The sequence below is a fragment of the Piliocolobus tephrosceles genome, chromosome X (genome assembly GCF_002776525.5).
Source record: "Piliocolobus tephrosceles isolate RC106 chromosome X, ASM277652v3, whole genome shotgun sequence".
Taxonomy (NCBI): Eukaryota; Metazoa; Chordata; class Mammalia; order Primates; family Cercopithecidae; genus Piliocolobus; species Piliocolobus tephrosceles.
This window is the reverse complement of record NC_045455.1, coordinates 3,298,842-3,320,321: the sequence shown is the minus strand read 5'-3', so window position 1 is coordinate 3,320,321 and position 21,480 is coordinate 3,298,842. Positions and strand designations below refer to the sequence as shown.

At 46.1% G+C, this 21,480-nt stretch overlaps 1 protein-coding gene across 8 annotated transcripts in view; it reads right to left on the bottom strand.

Moving 5' to 3' along the window:
* CARS2 (cysteinyl-tRNA synthetase 2, mitochondrial) overlaps window positions 1-21,480 on the bottom strand; it is a 64,512-nt gene that overhangs the window by 34,260 nt on the left and 8,772 nt on the right. For 6 of the 8 annotated variants that reach the window (XM_023217653.1, XM_023217652.2, XM_023217651.3 and 3 more), the window contains exons 3-6: window positions 19,397-19,514; window positions 8,931-9,002; window positions 8,704-8,809; window positions 4,056-4,139 (exon numbers count right to left, since the gene is read on the bottom strand). In XM_023217653.1, the coding sequence (XP_023073421.1) occupies window positions 4,056-4,139; window positions 8,704-8,809; window positions 8,931-9,002; window positions 19,397-19,450 (316 nt within the window). In that variant the 5' untranslated portion in view covers window positions 19,451-19,514. Of the gene's footprint in view, window positions 1-4,055; window positions 4,140-8,703; window positions 8,810-8,930; window positions 9,003-19,396; window positions 19,515-21,480 lie in introns of those variants that run through there. The other 2 variants (XM_023217649.1, XM_023217656.1) reach the window with 2 other exon arrangements.

Sequence of the window (21,480 nt, the reverse complement as noted above, 5' to 3'; positions counted from 1 at the left end):
GAGTGTCCGTGGTGCCCACGGGAAACAATGACAGACGGCAGCCATGAGTGTCCGTGGTGCCCACAGGAAACAATGACAGACAGCAGCAGCGAGTGTCCATGGTGCCCACGGGAAACAATGACAGATGGCAGCAATGAGTGTCCGTGGTGCCCAAAGGAAACAATGACAGACGGCAGCAGTGAGTGTCCGTGGTGCCCACAGGAAACAATGAGTACCCGTGGTGCCCACAGGAAACAATGAGTGTCCGTGGTGCCCACAGGAAACAATGACAGATGGCAGCAATGAGTGTCCATGGTGCCCACGGGAAACAATGACAGATCGCTGCAGTGAGTGTCCGTGGTGCCCACAGGAAACAATGAGTGTCCGTGGGGCCCACGCTGTGTTCTCAAAACACCGTTTCCCATTAAAAGAAAAAAGGGAGCCAGGCACAGTGGCTCACGCCTAGAAACTCAGGACTTTGGGAGGCCGAGGTGGGTGGATCATCTGAGGTCAGGAGTTCGAGACCCGACCAATATGACGAAACCGCGTCTCTACTAAAAATACAGAAATTAGCTGGGCATGGTGGTGGGTGCCCGTAATCCCAGCTACTCTGGAGGCTGAGGCAGGAGAATTGCTTGAGCCCGGGAGGCAAGGGTTGCAGTGAGCCGAGATCACGCCATTGCACTCCAGCCTGAACAACAGTGACACTCTGTCTCAAAAAAAAAAGGAAAGGAAAGGAAAAAGGGAAAGGGAAAGGGAAAAGGAAAACAAGGGAAAGGAAGAAAAGGAAAGAAAGAAAAGAGAAAAATGGGGCTCCCAGGAAAAACAGCTTATTTCAAGATGAGCCAGGAATATCTTACCATATTGGACAGCCACAAAACTATCAACTACAACAGGGCTGAGTGTAAGGGACTTGGGAGTTGCTCCCATCAGCAAAAGAGGGGGCAAGCTGAGGCTTAATAAGGTGACGGCAGCAATGGATTAAAACGGCACGTGCAGTGAAGCCCACGAGCTCTCAACAATGAAAGAACAGGAACTGGTCACCGCCAGAGGAAGATATGGAAGCCAACTCCTTATTTTGAAAACTGGTCAATTAAGGAAAAGGTCCTACCTTTCTTATACAAACTGTACCACTGAGTAACCAGATGACAGTTTGCCTGTATAAAAGTATTCCAGCAAATGGGCCAGGCGCGGTGGCTCACACCTATAACCCCAGTACTTTGGGAGGCCGAGGGGAGTGGATCACCTGAGGTCAGGAGTTCAAGACCACCCTGGCCAACCTGGCGAAACCCCATCTCTACTAAAAATACAAACATTAGCTGGGTGTGATGGCATGCCCCTATAATCCCAACTACTTTCGCTGAGGCAGGGAGAACTGCTTGAACCTGGGAGGTGGAGGTTGCAGTGAACCGAGATCATGCCACTGCACTCCAGCCTGGGCAACAGAGCGAGATTCCGTCTCAAAAAACAAACAAACAAAAAAGGTATTCCAGCAAATAAAGCAGAAATGATAGAATGGGAGTCGCGCCACCGTGCAACCTCCTTTTGCAGTGAGGGATCTAAGCCTAGAGCGGCCAGGGCTACTCACACACAGAGAGGTACAGCCCTGATGTGTCTCCCAGTGAGGAATACACCATCTACAAAGTAGCCTTCTCCAGAAATTTAGAACTGGATTAAGCCTCTAGATTCAACTACCAATTTGCAAAACACACAGGACAGAGGGAAATGTTACAGACACTCCAAAACTCAGAGCAGACGAAATCCCACTGCGGGAACCGTGAGACACATGATGTTTCTCCCTCAAACGAGCAGCAAGGAAGAAAAGCCAGGGGAGGGACATAAGGACTAAAAACAAGAAGACACAAATAAGAAAGAGCTAAGGCTAAGTGTCATGTTCAGGGACACGTGTTTGAGCAATTAAACCCACTCAGAAAGATGAGGGGGTGGCCGCTGTCAGAGTTATGGCAGTAGTTGCCCCTAAAGCAGGGCAGGGAGGCTGGTGGCCAGGGCGTGGGATCCGGAGGACCCAGGTGCCTTCACTCCCTTGCCATTGTCGTCTCCTTCCACTAGGGAATGACCGCAGGGTCTCCACTGAACACAAATTCACTCAGCTGGGCATTTTTGTTTGTTTGGTAGAGACAGCAAGGGGTCTCACTACATTGCCCAGGCTGGTCTTGAACTCCCGGCCTCAAGTGATCCTCCCACCTTGGCCTCCTAAAGTGCTGGGATTACAGGTGTGAGCCACCACGCTCAAGCAAGTTGGACATTTTTTAATAGTGTTTTCTATTGTGTTATTATAACAATTTAAATTTAAAATTAAAAAGAAAATACCATTGCTTTGGAAATAACATACACTCACGCATTAAAATCTTTTTTCACCATATGTAAAAATGGTGGTTTTATTATCTTTGTTTTGTATAACTCTATTTCCTAATTTTGTACCATTATAAATTACATAAATATTTGCTTTTGTATAAGAAAATATTTTTTATTTTAAAAAGCACGGCTGTGAGGATGTGGAATGATGGAGTCATTCCTCACTGGTGCGATGGAAATGGAACAGCCACTCTGGAAGAAGCCGGGCACTTTCTCACACAAATAAGGCTCTTCCCAGACGACCTAGCAATTGTGCTCCTTGGTATTTGCCCAAATGAGCTGAAAACCTGCACATGGATGTTTACAGCAGCTTTATTCATAACTGCCGAAACTCAGAAGCAGTGAAGATGCCCTTCAGTAGGTGAGTGGGTAATTTACTGCTGTAAATTCAGACACTGGGATGTGACTCAGTGTTAAAGAAAAACGAGCTCTCAGCCATGAAAAGACATGGAGGAAAATTACTGTGTATTCCTAAGTGAGAGAAGCCATTGTGAGAAGGGTGCACAGTGTATGACTCCAACTATATGACAATCTAGAAAAGGCAAAACTAGAGACTGTGGAAAGACCAGGGATTTCCAGGGATGGGAAAGAGGGAGGGATGAGCAGACAGACCACAGAGGATTTTTCAGGGCAGTGCAAGTATCCTGTGTGATGCTGTAACGGTGGAAACATGTCACTACATTCACCCAAACCCGGAGCACACAGCGCCGAGGGTGAACCCTGACGCCAACTCCGCTCTCTGGGCGAACCTGAGGTGTCAATGGTGGGGGATGCTGACAGTGTGGGGCACGACGTGGAGGGTAGCAGGTAGAGAGGAATTCTCCATACCTTACTCTCAAATTTGCTGTGAAGCTAAAATGGCTCTAAAAAACAAATCTATTAAATAAATAATTTTAGAAAACCTTCATGCCAGAATGTACAACTCTCAGAAACTTCTCCACGTGTGTTAAGCACAGCCCACATGGCCTGCTGGTAGCCATGCCTCCCACGTGGAAGACATGCGCTTCTGTGTTCCGGCCTGTGCAGGGAGTGGGACAGGACAGCACAGAGGGTGAGGGAACGAACCTGAGGGGTCAGCGCTGGATGGTTAGGATTCATCAGCACAGTTTATGGGGCAGAAAGACAGTGCCTAAAACCAGAAACACCTTGAACAATCTTTGGGGTTTGTTCCTGTTATTCTTGTTTGGTTCCCTTAAACACTACACTTTTCAAATTATTTTAAATTTAGTTCCATATACTGCACTTACTATTTCTTCTCCATAAAAATGATTTTGACCTAATAACTCCCTGGAATAGAATAGAGCAAGGAAGAGATTCAAATAGATTGGAAGTTTAACACATGGTTAAGACACATATGGGAATTAAAACACAGAAGAATGCGAAAACATGACGTACGCGTATGAGGTTTTCATGTCCACTGAAAATCCTGGGAAGGAAACAGGAGACCAGCACTGTCTCCAGGGAGCGGAGCCAGGTGCACTGGTGGCGGGGGTGGACGATGCCCTACTTGCCATTGGAACTTTATGCCTCACAAGCTGGAGCCATCCAGAGAAACTGAATTAAATTTAAAACACAGGTGGCACCTGGGTACTGCCAGTGTCTGAGCAAACGGAGGGATCTGCGCTCCAGATCTCATCTCCCCAGAACTGGGACCCGAGGCAGAGGTCAGGGACCCACAGGGCTGAGACTGGCCAACCCACCTGGCTCTCCGACTGGACCAGGGACCACGCCGACCAGTTTGCCATACTTGTCTCCTCTAGACTTCAGATCGAAGTAGACATTGCCTGTTTATAAAGGCAATTATGAATCCATCACTTCTCAGTCTAAATATCAGCATATACACAAGCTTAACATCTAACAAGTAATTAGAATTTAAATACAGAACATAGCATTTGGCCCCAATATACATATATAATATTTATATTTTTATAGACAGGGTCTTACTATGTTGCTCAGCCTGGAGTGCAGTGGTACAATCATAGCTCACTATAGCCTTGAACTCCTGGGCTCAGGCAGTCTTCCCACCTCAACCTTCCCAGTAGGTGGAACTACAGGCAAGACACCATGCCTGGCTTCATATATTTTTTAATCAGAATTAACAACAATACTATATGATAAATGCATGATCTGGACACATCATGAGTACACAGATATGAAAGTGAAAACACAAATGTAAGTTCTCTATAAACTGCTGAGGCAATTATTTAATTAGAAAAAAGAAAAATGTTATCCCTGACCTTCATTTAGATCTTGGGCTTTGTGTTCCATGCCAGTTAACAAAGACACTCTTTCTTTATGTTACACACCAGCTGGCAAAGACACTTCTTCTTTACCCAGTCATCTTCTAAAACTACCTTTTTACTCAGATTGAAAACATCATCTGGCTGGGCGCGGTGGCTCACACCTCCAATCCCAAAACTTTGGGAGTCCGAGGCAGGAGAATTGTTTGAGCTGACGAGTTTGAGACCAGCCTGGGCAACATAATGAGACCCCATCTCTACCAAAAAACAAAACAAAACAAAATCATCTGCATACTGAAGCATCTGTGAGGCTGAACGCCAAGGTCCACTTTGCAGACTGAGGTCAGAAACCTTCGCCAGAGCCTCCTGCAAGCCTGGGCTGCCCTTGCCACTTCCACCACAAAGCCTTAGAAAGCAGAGCCGGGGAGGAGGCGCTCAGAGTGGGAGCTTTGTCAAGAAGCAAGCGCCACCAACCCATGCTCCAAGGCTGCCAGGCTGCAGCCACTGTGTGTTCCAGGCCCTGTGTCTCCCTAGGAAGGAGGCAATGCTCACCTGGGCTGCGACTATGGCCATTCTCAGTACCACAGATCTGCAGTCACCACCCAGCACCCTCGAACCACACGGCAGCATGTAGCTGTCCTCAGGGCCCAGGTGTGGGTGCAACTTTTAGCCTTTATACAGTTTGAGCCTTCACATTCTTCTTTACTAATGCAGTTACTAATTTGCATCAGTACTGTCCTTCTTACTGCAGACACTGGTCTTGGTAAGATCAAGGAAACTTTGCAACTGGCAAACACAAGCTGCACCCAGGACCTGCCTCATGTCCTCGGGGCACAGGAACAAGACGGGCCACCCTGGGCACAGTGGTCACTGGTGGGAGGAAAGGGCAGGGTGGCTTGGGCAAAGAAAGCCAGGAGACGTTTCAACAGAAAACACTGCCCTGTCTCTGCAGTGTCCTCCCTGGTCATTCAGGGTTGACCACTAAGCTGGCACTCGGTGCTGGGGATGAACCAGAGGACAGGAGGGAGACATCCAGGCCCTGGGAGCTGCTTTCTGTAAAGTCAGAATACAAACAGTGCTTTAAGAGTGCTTCACTGGAAAGAATCCACGCCCTTAAACAGGGGAAACATTCCCCCTTAACTTTGGTTTATGTATCAATTTGCTGAACAAATTGTTTTTCAGCAAGAGTTCAAAGGTCAAACTACAACCAAGCCCTTGTGGGATTGTCACAAAGTCCAAATTCCTGGGGTCTGAGTGAATGTAAGTGTATTCTGAATTAATTATATTTATACTATTATTAAATGTTTATAATAAAACAACAAATAGCATTCATTCCTCAAGCCTGTGAAGACGAGAATCCCTAAAGACTCATGAACATTTATCAGTTTATTCCTAAAATGGAAGCACAGGCCCCCATATCTTATTTCAAGTTACACGAAAGCAAAAAACTAATTCCTGTGTTTTCTGATGCAAAATCTAATTCAACCACCTAAGTCCTTAAAAAAGGTTTTCTTGGGAGGCTGAGGCAGGAGAATTGCTTGAACCCGGGAGGTGGAGGTTGCAGTGAGCCAAGATTGTGCCACTGCACTGCAGCCTAGGTGACAGAGTAAGACTCCATCTCAAAAAAAAAAAAAAAAAAAAAAGGTTTTCTTGGAAACAAACTCTAAATATACCACATTAGAACAAGTAAAAAGCTACTTCCATACGCAGAGCATACTGAACGGGTCCTGGGGCCTCAGGCGCTCTTCTTACGCTCCCGGGCAGGACCCAGGAAGGATGGGAACGCCCAGGGCAGTACTTCGTGTTTTCTGACTCACTGCAACAAACATTCAATACCCGCGTATCTTCAGCCGTGGGCTGGATACTCTAAGGCGTCATTCAATAAAGCAAAAGGTTTTTATGGTCTGAGAATTTATGATCTAGACGGGGACAAAATATGAATACATTAACCAGCAAACTATGGCAGCGCAGAACTGGCTGCCAAATGGTACAGCAGAGATATCAAGGCCGAGAAAGACAGTTCACTTTCAGCTGTGCTGCGGGAAGGAGAACTTCATGGAGAGATGAGACCGTGGTCAGGGTTTACGGCCAGGATGGGTGGGATTTAGTTCAGATTTATGGAGATGCTTCATCATGGAAGCAGCAAAACAGCAGGACGCCAGCCTTGCCTGGGGGCCACCAGACAGATGAGCATCCGCCATCCGAGGAAAGCACCGGCAGCGAGCAACACGCCAACCTCAACACAGACCGCTGCGCGGGAAAACTGACCTGTCGGAGTCTGGAAAAGAGTCTCCATGTGCTTACCCAGAAAAAATGAAAAGGAGAAAAACAGAAAAAAGAAAGAGTCTATGAGGAAGGTTAAAAGTGAGGAGACTAAACCAACAAAGGCACACGCAGCACATGCCCTTCATTAGATGACGGTGTGGGGAGGCGGGCGTCAAGCATAAAAGAAACCTGGGGACAAGTGAGGACATTTAACATGGAGAGGACACACGAAGCTAGCCACAGATTCTTCTCTGTCTCAGGTCTGACCATGACATTTGAACTCCTTTTATGCAGAGGTGCATGTTGAAGTGTCAAGACTGACACGTCAGAACATCTACAACTCAGGCTTTTTTTTTTTTTTTCCAGATAAGGTCTCGCTCTGTCTCCCAGGCTGGTGTGCAGTGGGACAATCACGGTTCACTGCAGCCTCGAACTTCATGGGCTCCATCTATCCTCTCACCTCAGTCTCCTGAGTAGCTGAGACTACAGGAGCATGCCAGCATGCTTAGCTAATTTTTATATTTTATTTTTGTAGAGAAGGGGTCTCTCCATGTTGCCCAGGCTGGTCCTGAACTCCTGGACTCAAGTGATCCACCTGCCTTAGCCTCCCAAAGTGTTGGGATTACAGGTATCAGCCACCACGCCCAGCCCTGCAACTCACTTTTTTATTTTTATTTTTTGAGACAGAGTGTCACAATGTCACCCTGGCGGGAGTACAGTGATGTGATCTCAGCTCACTGCAAACTATGCCTCCTGGGGTCAAGCAATTCTCATGCCTCAGCCTCCAGAGTAGCTGGGACCACAGGCGTGCGATCCCAGGCCCGGCTGATTTTTTTGTCTTCTTAGTAGAAACAAAGTTTTAACATGTTGCCCAGGCTGGTCTCCAATTCTTGGCTCAAGTGATCCACCCGCCTCCATCTCGTAAAGTATTGTGGTTACAGGCATCAGCCACCACACCTGACCCTGCAACTCACTCTTTTTTCCTTTTTTTTTGCAGGGGGAAGAGGGGACGGAGTCTTGCCCTGTCGCCAGGCTGGAGTACAGTGGCGTGATCTCGGCTCACTGTAACCTCCGACTCCCACAACTCACTCTTAATGGCCTGTGAAAAAAATGATAGTCAAACAGAGGGGGGATGACCTGGGCTAACTTTCAACAAGAAGGGAGCAGGTCTCTGGAGGTACTGTGTTTGTCCCCAACTTTTTGTTAGGAAAATACCTAAACAAAGATGAAGTAACACCACACTGAACACCTGTACACCTACCACCTAGATTCCATGACTCTTACCAAGACTAGCTGTCCAGATGTTCGCCTCTCCCTGTGACTGGAAAAGATTTTTAGAAAGGATTAATTCAACCATTTTGCAAAGAGACACAATATCGTAGAAAACCCCACAACAGCTCTGCTGTTGGAATCCTATCAAGACAGACAGTAAATTTCAGTATGTTCCTGCAACTCATAAATATGTCCAGTTTCTCCAAATCCTAGTAATGTTTTAGTTTTAAGAACATAAACTGGCCGGGCACAGTGGCTCACGCCTGTAATCCCAACACTTTGGGAGGCCAAGGTGGGCGGATCACAAGGTCAGGAGTTCAAGACCAGCTTGGCCAACATGGTGAAACCTCATCTCTACTAAAAACACACACACACACACACACACACACAAAATGTAGCCAGGCAGGGTGGCGCACACCTGTAGTCCAGCTACTCAGGAGGTTGAGACAGGAGAATCGCTTGAACCAGGGAGGCAGAGGCTGCAGTAAGCTGAGATCGCACCACTGTACTCCAGCCTGGGTGATAGAGTGAGACTGTCTCAGGGGAAAAAAAAAAAGAACATAAACCCTACCTTTTGCCGTTGAGTAAGCGTGCCCACGAGCAATGATTCCTTCAATGAAAGAAATTATCTGAGGAATATTTTCGGTTACCCTCAAGTACACCGTGGGTGGGAGAACCTGCAAGAAAGTGGAGACACGACCGTGTTTCCGTTGTGTAGAAGCACAAGCCAGCCAGCACCAGCTGTCACTGCTCATGCCTGTCACCCTCATGGCAGGAACAGTCAGCCCCACACTTTACCTTCAGGGCTGCCATGTCCTGCTTGAAGTCTTCCTCATAAAGACCGGCGAGGGAAGCGGGGGAAATATTCATCTGCAGAAGGATTAGATGTGCACGTTAATGAGGCTGGGGCATTCGCAACAGAACCACTCAGACACAAGAATGCCCACCTGCACAACACGACAGCAAACGTACCCCGGCCACCTCCGGTGAATGGGGTGGCCGTGGCCCCACTGTGCCTCGGCCTCAGTTTGCCCCTGCCCACTCACCAAAGTGAGGGTACTCATTTTAGGTACTGAACTTATACCAGTAGCTTAGCTAGAAAAAAAGGCTTATTGACCTTGTCTTCTGGTTAGAGAAGAAATAATGTCACAATTTCCATTACATAGTAAAAAACAAACCAGCTGGGTGCTCACGCCTGTAATCCTGTAATCCCAACACTTTGGGAGGCCAAGACAGGAGGATTGTTTGGGCCCATGAGGTGGAAGCTGCAAACAGCTATGATCACGCCACTGCAATCCCACCCTTGGCGACAGAGCAAGACCCCATCTCCAAAACAAAAATAAAAATACAGTGAAACAGAAAACAAAACATACCAAGGATCCTCCACTTTTCTAAGACAAGGGCAAAATCATCTTAGTCTAGTCTGTATAAGAAACTGGGTTCCTATTTTATCCCTTAATCCTCAGGAGAAAAAACAATAGTCAAAAATATACTAAAGAGGCGGCTGGGCGCCGTGGGTCACGCCTGCAATCCCAGAACTTTGGGAGACTAAGGCAGGTGGATGACATGAGGCCAGGAGTTCGAGACCAGGCTGGCCAACATGGTGAAACCCCGTCTCTACCTAAAATACGAAAATTAGCCAGGCGTGGTGGTGCACGCCTGTAATCCCAGCTACTCAGGTGGCTGAGGCAGGAGAATCGCTTGAACCTGGGAGGCGGAGGTTGCAGTCAGCCAAGATGACACTCCAGCCTGGGTGACAGAGCGAGACTCTGTTCCAAAAAAAAGAGAAAGATTAAAAAGGAACCTCTAAAGAAATATTTTGAAAGTAATTTAACACACTACAACTGGGATTTAATGGAGTATTCATTCCTTGGGTCCCATGGCTGGGTTTCTGGAGACAGACCACCACATCAGTACAATCAATTCTGAATGTGGGTGCCTTGGGGGCACGCATCTGCAGCCCCTGCCACATTATCCAAGGAAGCTGGGACACAAGACTAGGTGTGCTCATGTTATTTCATAATTTCAATGAAAAACTCTACATGAACTGATGCACAAGACGCTGTGAAGCTCTGCAACGGAACTGGGCATCGTAACTGCTGGTCCTGCTCAAGTGGCCCTTGGGCCTCCCAAGCCCAGCACCTGCCACCTGCTAGTCTCCCTGAGCTGCTCCATGCAGCCTCAGGAACCAAGTCTCTCCATTTCACAGGTGAAGGAATTACCACTCCAGAATACTGAGAAACTTTCTCAAGCACAATGCCACACGTACGGCCAGGTCCCAACCATGTCACCCTGAGGCCCAGGGCTCTGAATGGCACAGTCAACCCAGAAACCCCTGCCAATGAATACTCACTGAAGAAAGCAAGCTGGTCAACTCTGCATTGTTACCCAGGTGTTAAGCTTTAAGGTCTCCGGCAAATCAATAATCAAATCTCTTAGCCTTCAATTTCTTTACAGCACGGAGATATTCTACCTAATAACCCCCTCAGACTGCTAGAAGAACCACTGTGTGTATATATGGACAGGACAGCTATGTAAAAGAAAACATTACACAAACACCACATTAAAGAGAGAAAATACACAGCACCCAGCACATAGCGGGTACTCCAAAACACTTCAGGCCCTGTCCTGCGGTACAGCTTTGTGGCAAAGCAGACCTTTACAACAATAAACCAGTTAATATACGTCTACCCAGGCGACAAAAGATCAAAGGAAAAAGCCCAAAAATACTGTGTCTTCTTGCCGCTTCAGAAGTCTCAAATTCCATGCAATTTTGGGCCTAAAGATCAGTGGATTGGCCGGGCGCGGTGGCTCACGCCTGTAATCCCCGCACTTTGGGAGGCCGAGGTGGGCGGATCACGAGGTCAGGAGATCGAGACCATCCTGGCTAACATGGTGAAACCCCGTCTCTACTGCAAATGCAATCAGCTGGGCGTGGTGGCAAGCGCCTGTAATCCCAGCTAATCGGGAGGCTGAGGCAGGAGAATCATTTGAACCCAGGAGGTGGAGGTTGCAGTGAGCCAAGACTGCACCACTGCACTCTACCCTGGGCGACAGAGCAAGACTCTGTCTCAAAAAAATAAAAAATAAAATAATAAAAATCAGCGGGTTGCTTCATCTATATTTTTCTGCAGAGGTAATTTATTGCCAGGAGAAGTCAGATGGCATAAAGGGGTGCCCAGACTTGGCTTCCCTCCCAGAAGGAAAATAGTGTGACCAGTTTTCTCACAAGCATGAACGTGGTTATATACACATTTGCGTCTTCTTCTTGGAATCCCCAAATGCAGCCCATTCCACACTCTGCTCTGCACTGCTGGCTGCTCTCCCTCACAGCACACAGAAGCCCAGGAGGTCCGTCGTGCTGGACACACTGAGCTGCCTTGCTCCTTCCAAGGTGGCCTCTACTCCCCCTTCCAGATGTGTCGCTACGTGCTTACCCAGTCCTGTCCCAATGCACATCCCATCCTCACCATGACAAACACGAGCGTGTACAGGTCACTTCGCAGCAGCCCAAGTGCACTTCTGAGCTACACTCCTAGGTGGGAGACAGAGGGCATAGGCTCATGGACCGGGCTACTCATGCAAGCTGCGTTCCAAGCTGTGCCAGCTACACTCGACCAGCAACACCTGGAGGTGTCTGTCTTCCTCTGCCCTTGCCCGCAGGGTCAGCCAACTTTCAGATGGTGTCAGTGTGACAGCTGAGAAGTGCTTTGCTCTTTAAGCTTTTACCTCTTTTATTTTGGGTAAATCTGAACATCTCACATGTTTAGGAACCGTCTGCATTAAATGACCTGTAGTTATCCATGCCTGTGTTTCTATTGAGTGGTATAGGTCTTTTTCTTATTGGATGCTAGGAATTTTTTTTTTTTGAGACAGAGTTTTGTTCTTGTTGTCCATGCTGGAGTGCAATGGCACGATCTCAGCTCACGGCAACCTCTGCCTCCCAGGCTCAAGCGATTCTCCTGTCTCAGCCTCCCAAGTAGCTGGGACTACAGGTACACACCACCATGCCTGGCTAATTTATGTATTTTTATTAGAGATGGGGTTTCGCCATGTTGGCCAGGATGGTCTCAAACTCCTGATCTCAGGTGATCCACCTGCCTCAGGTTCCCAAAGTGCTAGAATTACAAGTGTGAGCCACCATGCCAGGCCAGAAGTATTTTTATATTAAATAAATTAACTTTTTATCACTGATATAATTTCCACTTTTCCACAGTTTTTTTTCAACTTTATGGTTATTTCATGAAATGTAGAAATTGTCATTCTTATACTTAGCAATCTTTCATATTTCTGAATCTTTTCTCATAAATGGCTTCTGGATCTGGAAACAAACTTACAAAGCCTTCCCCAATATAAGGCTATCAAATTTGCCTTGGGGTCTCTTTTATATTTAAATCTCCGACCTGCCATGAATGTGGCTGTGAGACCTCTATCTACCTCTGGCTTATGTTTTTCTCCAGATGACCCCTAGCTGCCAACACTCTATGGAATAATCCACCTCCCGCCCCCACTGATTTGAAATGCCATCTTTTATCATAAAACAAACTCCCATTAATTATCGAGGCTGGTTCTGGACTTCTTGGTGTTTTCCATCACCTGTTTATGCATGCTCTGTACAGGAGTTTAATTTCTGCAGGCTTTAAAGCCACAGAGAACAGATCAGTGGATGCCTGGGCACCAGGGGTTACAGGGTGCAGGGAGGAATCACGAGGGGCACAGACACAGGGATGACGGATGTGTCCACAGGGGCACCCCTAGGTCCACATTTGGCAAACTGCACTTTTCTGAATAATACATGCAATCTATTGTAGGTCAATCCTACCACATAAAGCTGTGCAGAAAATATATATATATAATATATATTACATATATAACATATACAACATAACATACTATATATTATATAACATATAAAATATATACTGTATGTACAATATATTATAGTATAATGTATAATGTATCACATATGAGATATAATATATAACAATATATTATACCTTATATAGTGTGTAATATATAGTATATATGATATATTATGTTACATAGTATAATATAAATTATATAATTATATAATAAATTATATAATAGGCATAATATATAATATATAGTATATAATATATAATATAAAATACATGCCTCATATATTATATATAATATTCTACCACATACAGCTGTGCAGAAAATATATATTATGTATTATATATAATATATGCAATATATGTAATATATTATAATGTATAATATATATGTGATGTATATTATATAATATGATACATATATATCTAATATATCTAATATATATTAGATATAGCTATATATATTAGATAGATATATCTAAGATATATCTAATACATCTAATACATATATATACTAATATATCATATATAATATACATATATGTGTATATACATACATATATGAAAACAAAAACCTTCTATAGCTTTTTAAATGTTTTCATATTTGGTGGCTGGGTGCGGTGGCTCACGCCTCTAATCCCAGCACTTTGGGAGGCCGAGATGGGTGGATCACCTGAGGTCGGGAGTTCTAGACCAGCCTGACCAACATGCAAAAACCCCATCTCTACTAAAAATACAAAAAATTAGCCGGGTGTGGTGGCACATGCCTGTAATCCCAGCTACCTGGGAGGCTGAGGCAGAGAATCGCTTGAACCCAGGAGGCGGAGGTTGCGGTGAGCTGAGATCGTGACATTGCACTCCAGCCTGGGCAACAAGAGCAAAACTCCGTCTCAAAATAAATAAATAAATAAAATGAAATAAAAGTTTTCATATTTGATAGGGCTAGTACGTCTCAATATTCTTCTTTTATAGACTTTTCCTATTCTTGCTTTATTTATTTATTTGCAAAGGACATGAACCCATCCTTTTTTATGGCTGCACAGTATTCCATGTGTCACATTTTCTTCATCCAGTCTATCATTGATGGGCATCTGGGTTGGTTCCAAGTCTTTGCTATTGTGGACAGTGCTGCAATAAACATACATGTGTATGTGTCCTTATAGTAGAATGACTCATAATCCTTTGGGTATACCCAGTAATGGGATTGTTGGGTTAAATGGTATTTCTGGTTCTAGATCCCTGAGGAATCGCCACACTGTCTTCCACAATGGTTGAACTAATTTACATTCCCACCAATAGTGTAAAAGCGTTCCTATTTCTCCACATCCTCGCCAGCATCTGTTGTTTCCTGACTTTTTAATGATCGCCATTCTAACTGGCGTGAGGTGTTATCTCATTGTGGTTTTGATTTGCATTTCTTAAAGAATTACCTTTTCACTAAATACTAAAAAACAGATGTTTTCATAACAATGGGTTTCAGATACATGTTTTATTACATTGAAGTCAGACATTATTTTAAGGAAAGAAACTATTCAATACCATCTTAGGATCTTGCTGTGTACCAAGTACGGAAATTCTCTGGTTCAAAAATTAAATAAATACTCTCTACAGTTAGAATGTTTACACCAATTCTACCAAGTTTTTCACATTCTAATCATAACATTTTTTAAAAAGTTAACAACCAATCCCTCTTCATGGCATCTGTAAAATTAACTCTTGCTTCTTCCTCCCTTTACCATGCTGGCCACCTCCTCCTTCCTGCAGTTCTCTCCTCCCTGGATTCAGGGCCCTTGTCCCACTTCTCTGATGGTAATGTTCCTGCCCCACCTTCCCCATCGCCTCCATGACACCCTTCGAGTACACTGAGTCCTCACCTCTCCTCCCATCCCCTGCGGGCTCCCTCTCTGTCCCACGGGGCTCCCTCCAGAACTCAGCTGGTGTCTCAGCCTCTACCAGCTCCCTGCCACCAGGACATGGGGACTGACACAATTCTTTCCGATCCTGAAGATTCATGAGAGGCACGAAGCTACCAAGTGCCTTTGTTTCAGGCTCTGGCTGCCCCGACGGCAGGTGAAAGCCCTGAACCGCTGACCTTCCTTCTTTACCAGTGGGGCATTTCCAAACACCACCTCTGCTGAGGGTTACCTGGTGACTACGCATTCATGCACAGCCTTAGACATCACGCACTTGCCTTCTAAATCCAGCCTACCAGACTCTTACAGGCTGGGGGTAAGGATGTGAAGAAATATGTTTAAAGTGGGAGCCGATTTCCAGCACTGCCAGTCTCTCAAATGATCTGACTCTCAGTTGCAAGATATCAAATAAACTGTTTCCCCTTTGACCTAGCAATTCTGCTTTGGAAAATTAACTTTTTATTTAGAGACGGAGTCTCACCCTGTGGCCCAGGCTGGAGTGCAGTGGCATGATCTCAGCTCATTGCAACCTCCACCTCCTGGGTTCAAGCGATTCTCGTGTCTCAGCCTCTCGAGTAGCTGAGATTACAGGTGCACACCTCCACACCCAACTAATTTTTTGTATTTTCGTAGAGACAGGGTTTTGCCGTGTTGGCCAGACTGGTCTCAAACTCCTGGGCTTAAGTGATCCAGCCTCCCAAAGTATAGGGATTACAGGCGTGAGCCACTGCGCCCAGTCACAGGAAATATAAGAAAACGAAACAAAAGCATGTATGTTCATAGCAGCACTCTTTTTAACAGCCAGAAGCAATACAAATAGCAACTGGGAAAAGGCTGAAACTGCTCAACAGTCCCACACGGTGGGAGACTACCCAGTGATGAGAAAGACACATCAGTAGAAAATAGGAAGACAGCGACCTCAGTGCAAACGTTCCCCAAGGACCTCACACCATTCCTCTGACTCATGCCTAAGAGACAAGAGAAGGCTCTGTTCACTCAACAAATGACAAAGTTCAGCCTCTTTTCAGATAAACGCCCCAGCCCAAAGGTGGCTTCTGACTTCCAATCCAAATCTTTAGTCACTAGTTCCATCCCATTTCACAAAAGGAAGACGCGTGGGTGTGACGGAGGTTAAAGAGGAAGGGAAGCCACAATGACAGACAAATGCTATAATTCATATCTCACTGACTTAAAAAAGTATGTATATGTAATTTTTTTTTCAAAAAAAGAAATCCAGGCCAGGTATGGTGGCTCACACCTGTAATCCCAATACTTTGGGAGGCCAAGGCGGGGGCGGATCACCTGAGGTCAGGAGTTCGAGACCAGCTTGGCCAACGAAACCCCATTCTACTAAAAATACAAAAATTAGCCAGGCACGGTGGTGGGTGTTTGTAATCCCAGCTACTCAGGAGGCTGAGGCAGGAGACTCGCTTGACCCTGGGAGGTGGAGGTTGCAGTGAGATGAGATCACACCACTGCACTCCAGCTTGTGCAACAGGAGTAAAATTCTGTCTCAAAAAAAAAAAAAAAAAAAAAAATCCAGCAAGTTCTTTTTAAAAAGCGCCAGAAACACTGCTATGGTTTGAATGTTTGTCAGACATTCATGTTGAAACTTATTTGCCCTTGTAACAGTATTAAGAGGCGAGAACTTGAAGAAGTGATTAGGCCTGAGGGCCCCACCCTCGTGGATGGGCTTAATGCCTTCTTAAAAGGGCTTTCCAGCCAGGTGCAGTGGCTCACATCTGTAATTCTAGCACTTTGGGAGGCCGAGGCAGGAGGATTGCTTGAGCTCAGGAGTTTGAGACCAGCCTGGGCAACACAGTGAAACCTCATCTCTACTAAAAATAGTGAGAAAAAAAAAAAAAACTAGTCAGGTGTGGTGGTGCACAGCTAAGTCCCAGCTACTAGGAGGGCTGAGATGGGAGAACTGCTTGAGCCAAGGAGATCAAGGCTGCACTGTGCTATGACCACACCACTACACTCCAGCCTAGGCGACAGTGTGACGCTGTCTCCAAAGAATAAACAAAAAAAAAAGGAGGGGTGGGGGCAGGGGGCTTTTGGCAGGAGTTCTTTCTCTCCCCTTGACCTCCTGCCCTCCACCATGGGAAGATGCAGTAAGAGGGTCCTTGCCAGATGCTGGCACCTTGATCCTAGTGTTCCAGCCTCCAGCACAGTGAGCAAATACATTTCTATTCATTATAAATTACCCAGTCTGTGGTGTTCTGTTATAGCAGCACAAAACAGACTAAGACAAACACCGTCTAATTAGCCAGACTTCAGAAAAGCACCACATTAGAAAACGAAATGGAAAAATATGCTCTTGGAGTGTTAAACTGCCAAAGAGCAGCCCACCACTGGACACTCCACAGGTGATCTCCACCAAAACAGAGAGAACAGGGGTGGAACAGGTGCTGACCACGGACGCCGGTGACAGGTGCATGGTTCATATGCTCTTCTCTCTACTTCATGTATGTTAGAACATTTCCACTGTAACAAAAGCTGGTAAAAGCAGTGCTAACTGGCAAAGGTATCACAAGACTACAGTTCGTCTAGGATAACTGTTCACATCAAAATCAGGTCAGCTTTACTTAAATTCCTTCATCAGATTCAGGAAAAGGAAACAGCCAGTCATCCTAACTAACACACAAATGAACAGACTGTCTTGTATGCTAAACCACAGTGAGTTGTGAAAATGGGCAAAAATGTCCAGAGAAAATGGTGATTAGAAGAAGCACCCACAATGGAGACAGCCGACACAAGACAGCATGTGGGGCAAACAGCAACAGCGTTTCATCAGAACGGCTTCTTTAGGAAAAGTCTTCCTCGCCATCAGGTAAAGCCAAAGGACCCACCAAAGCTCTTCTGGTAGAAGCAATGTGCGGGGCCCTGGCCCCCGGCCATCAGGGAGAGCCTGAGGAGGTGCCTCCAACGTCCCAACTACCTGTACAACTTCATCCACTGTGTCTTCCTAAAGCCTGCCAGGCGCCACACTCCAGGCGTGGGCCAGACTCGTGGGGCCCTCAGCCTGCACGGGAAAGAGACTTCTGCTACCCGCCACAAGTGTGCAGGCCGTTCCCACCTGGCTGGGGGACTTGCCCGGAGATAGCTGAAGTCAGACCCTGGGAGCAGTCCTGCCCCTGAAGGTCTGTACAACCTCAAGATGCGATCACCTTAACCTCTTGACTCTTTTGCAAGATGGGGACACATCCAATGAACCTGAGTGGAGGGCTACCTACAAAATCAAAGTCCTATAATCCTGGACACTGCCAAGGACATGAGACAGGGAACCACTGAAGACTGAAGGAGACCGAGGAGACAACAGGACTCTGGAACGGGTTCTGGGACAGAAAAGAAAGAGGCGCTGGGGGACAGGGACAACACCCGTGGGTTGACGTCCATGTTACCCACACCAGCACACTGCATCAATGTCCGGCTCCTGACTGGGAGGGCTGTGCGGGCCTCGAGAACCAGTGACCTTGCTCTGAAGGCCTGCATGGCGTGTGCAGAGAGGCAGGGCGGCCTGGTGGGAAGAGTCTAGAACAGAGAGATGATGGCCCCATGCAGCGCAACAATGGCCACGAGGAAACCCAGGGTGGCTGCAGGACATCTCTGCACTATTCTTGTCATTTTTCTGTAGATCTCAAATCACTTCAAATATTTTTTTAATATGGAATAAAATGTGTTTTAAAAAGCACAGTAAGGTCTGCTCTGCGCAGCACACAGGGTTGTTCTGAGGCTGAAATAGTAATAGATACAAAAAGTCCTTTTCAACTGTAAAGACACGGACACCAAAGGCATTATTAGCACAAATATGAATATGTCCAAACAGCGGTCCTGGTTCCCTCAGTAAAGAGAAAGTCAAGTCATTTCCCTTGGAGGCTGAGGGGCCGGCGGGGAGTAAGATTTGAGCCAGATGACCACAGAAGGAGGTAATGACACAAGGCCACAGAAAAGGCTTCAGCGATCACAATACACAATACGATAGATGTGAACTTCCTTTACTAGGACACCAAAGATGTCCTGCTGACCCACCACTCTTTCATGTCTCAGATTACACCCACTGGCCACACATGGACAGTAAGATGTGAGAACTACTTGTAAAATGCAAACGAGAACCACCTTCCTTTTTTTTTTTTTTTTTTTGAGACAGAGTCTCTGTCACCCAGGCTGGAGTGCAGTGGCATAATCTCAGCCCACTGCAACTTTTGCCTCCCAGGGTCAAGTGATTCTCCTGCCTCAAACTCCTGAGGAGCTGGGATTACAGAAGCCTGCCACCACACCTGGCTAATTTTTGTATTTTTAGTAGAGACAGGGTTTCACCACGTTGGTCAGGCTGCTCTCAAACTCCTGACCTCAAGTGATCCACCTGTCTTGGCCTCCCAGAGTGCTGGGATTACAGGCGTTAGCCACCACGCCCGTCCAAGAACCACTTTCAGGAAGGGCTCAGAACACTAACCAATGGCATTATCAATAAATGTAGCTCTTCTCCACTTACCTCATTGGCTCTTTTGATGATTTTGTCATCTACATCTGTAATACCCATCACCATGACTATGTTGCATCCAAAAACCTTGGTTAGGATCCTTCGAATGATATCAAATCTAACATACGAGCTGAAAGAAAGAAAGTGTCAGGATGTCTTTCATACACAAAGTCATCAGTTATCTTTGTAAAAAATCCATTACATTTTAACATGCTGCTTCATAACTTCCACTGTGTAACACAATGGACAGCTCAGCGGAGCAGGTACAAGGAAACTCTCTCCCACCGATGACACCAGGGCCTGGGCCACAAGAGTTCTCAGGAGAAACTGACAAAGGTATTGCATCAATTTCAGGACATAATATTAGCATTTTTAATTTTGGAGTTGTTAAGTGAGTTTAAGTCTATTTAATTGCATAAAAATTCACTCATAATACAATCTCCCAGTTAAGATAGTGTTTTCACCATTCTTGTTCATGTTCTCGAGTAATTCTAACTTTTCACTATGACAAAACAGACAGAAGCAAATACCAAATCAAAACAAGTACAATTCCACTGAAACCATATAAGATTACTCCTAAGAATGCATACGCTAGTATAGGGTATTTTAAAATGCCAGCTTATTTACATACTACACTGGGGTAATTCAGACTTGTAAAACTAAAGGGGTTTAAAATCTACTTAGCATCTCAAGAATCTGTTTTCCCATAAAAGTAACCTTAAAACTCAAGGTTATCTAATGTCACGCTCACCTCTGCTATCCATGTGGCCTCTCTAAATTTTAGTTCATAAAATTGTTTTCTCTTAGTGTGGGGGAATCCTAGCCATGTTATTGTATCACTTTCACCTCCCACACGCCCCCTCCCCAAACACAGCTGAGACCAAATCTTGATTCCAGGGACAAAACTATCTTCAAAATTTCTCAACAAGATAATTAACCTCTTACAGCTCAGTCTGCTTGCTTATAAATTGGGCAAAAATCCCACCACCCCACAGGACTGCTGTCCAGTCTTACTGCCTGAGCAGCATGAATTCTAAAAGCACAAGCTATTATTACCATTCTCATCACCATGCTCTTCATTCACCTCAAGTTGGGAAAGACTCTTAAAGATGTGAGATTTACAAGAAAAAAATTACAGGAACCGAAAGCAAATGAAAACAAGACTCAAGTCCCTTGCTTGGCCCAGAGGAGCCCAGGCTGACTCCCGGAACTGCCCTTGGAGACAGCAGAGGCTCCACAGCTTGGCAGAGCTGGCAGAATGCAGGGCCATGAGCAACTTGAGACCCTGAGACCCTGCAGGCAGGCTGTGACCACAGGGGCCACTCTATACACAAACACACACACACACACCCCTTGCAAGTGCCGGGCAGCCGAGTCAGAAGAAAGTGGCATCAGGAGACCTCTACTTGCTTCTGTGACTCCACCATGAACCATGAGACCATTAGCCCGACTCTTTCTGCCCCGTTTTTTCCATCCACTGGGTGAGTGTGCTCACCTGGGTGACTGCTGAAATGATTCGTTTGCTAAGAGTCTTCCCTCAGAATGCTCCAGTGTGACTCCATCTACCATGGCATAAAATCCAAACTCTCTGGGCCAGACCACGCAGCACCCTCCCCAGTCTGGCTACAACTGACGCCCTATCCCTTCCCCTGCTCCTCCCCACTAGCACCAAACTGGTCTGTTTGTTTTCCCCAAACAGGCTTTTCATCCCTCTGACCTCTTCTGGAAATGGTGGAGGCTATTTTTCAGGGTGTCTCTTTCCAGTGAACTGAGTCCTACCCATTGCTCAAATATTACCTTTCTGCCGCAGGCACCGTGTGGATTCCTGCCCTGCTGGGGCTGAAATAATTAGATCATGCTAGCGACGTCAGATGGCTGCATAAATAACCACTGAAGGAGTACAATGCTAGGAGAGCTGAGACAGGGCGAGGGAGGTGGGGCAGGCCAGCCCAGCGAAGGCCTGGAGGGGTTGACCAGGCTGACAGGAAGGTGGTCAAGGGGAGAGTCCCAGCTCCCACCAGCCCCTGGGAAGGCCCCGTAGGGACACAGCTTATAACATGTATTCAGCTGCGCACTTAAGATGTGTATTCATTTCT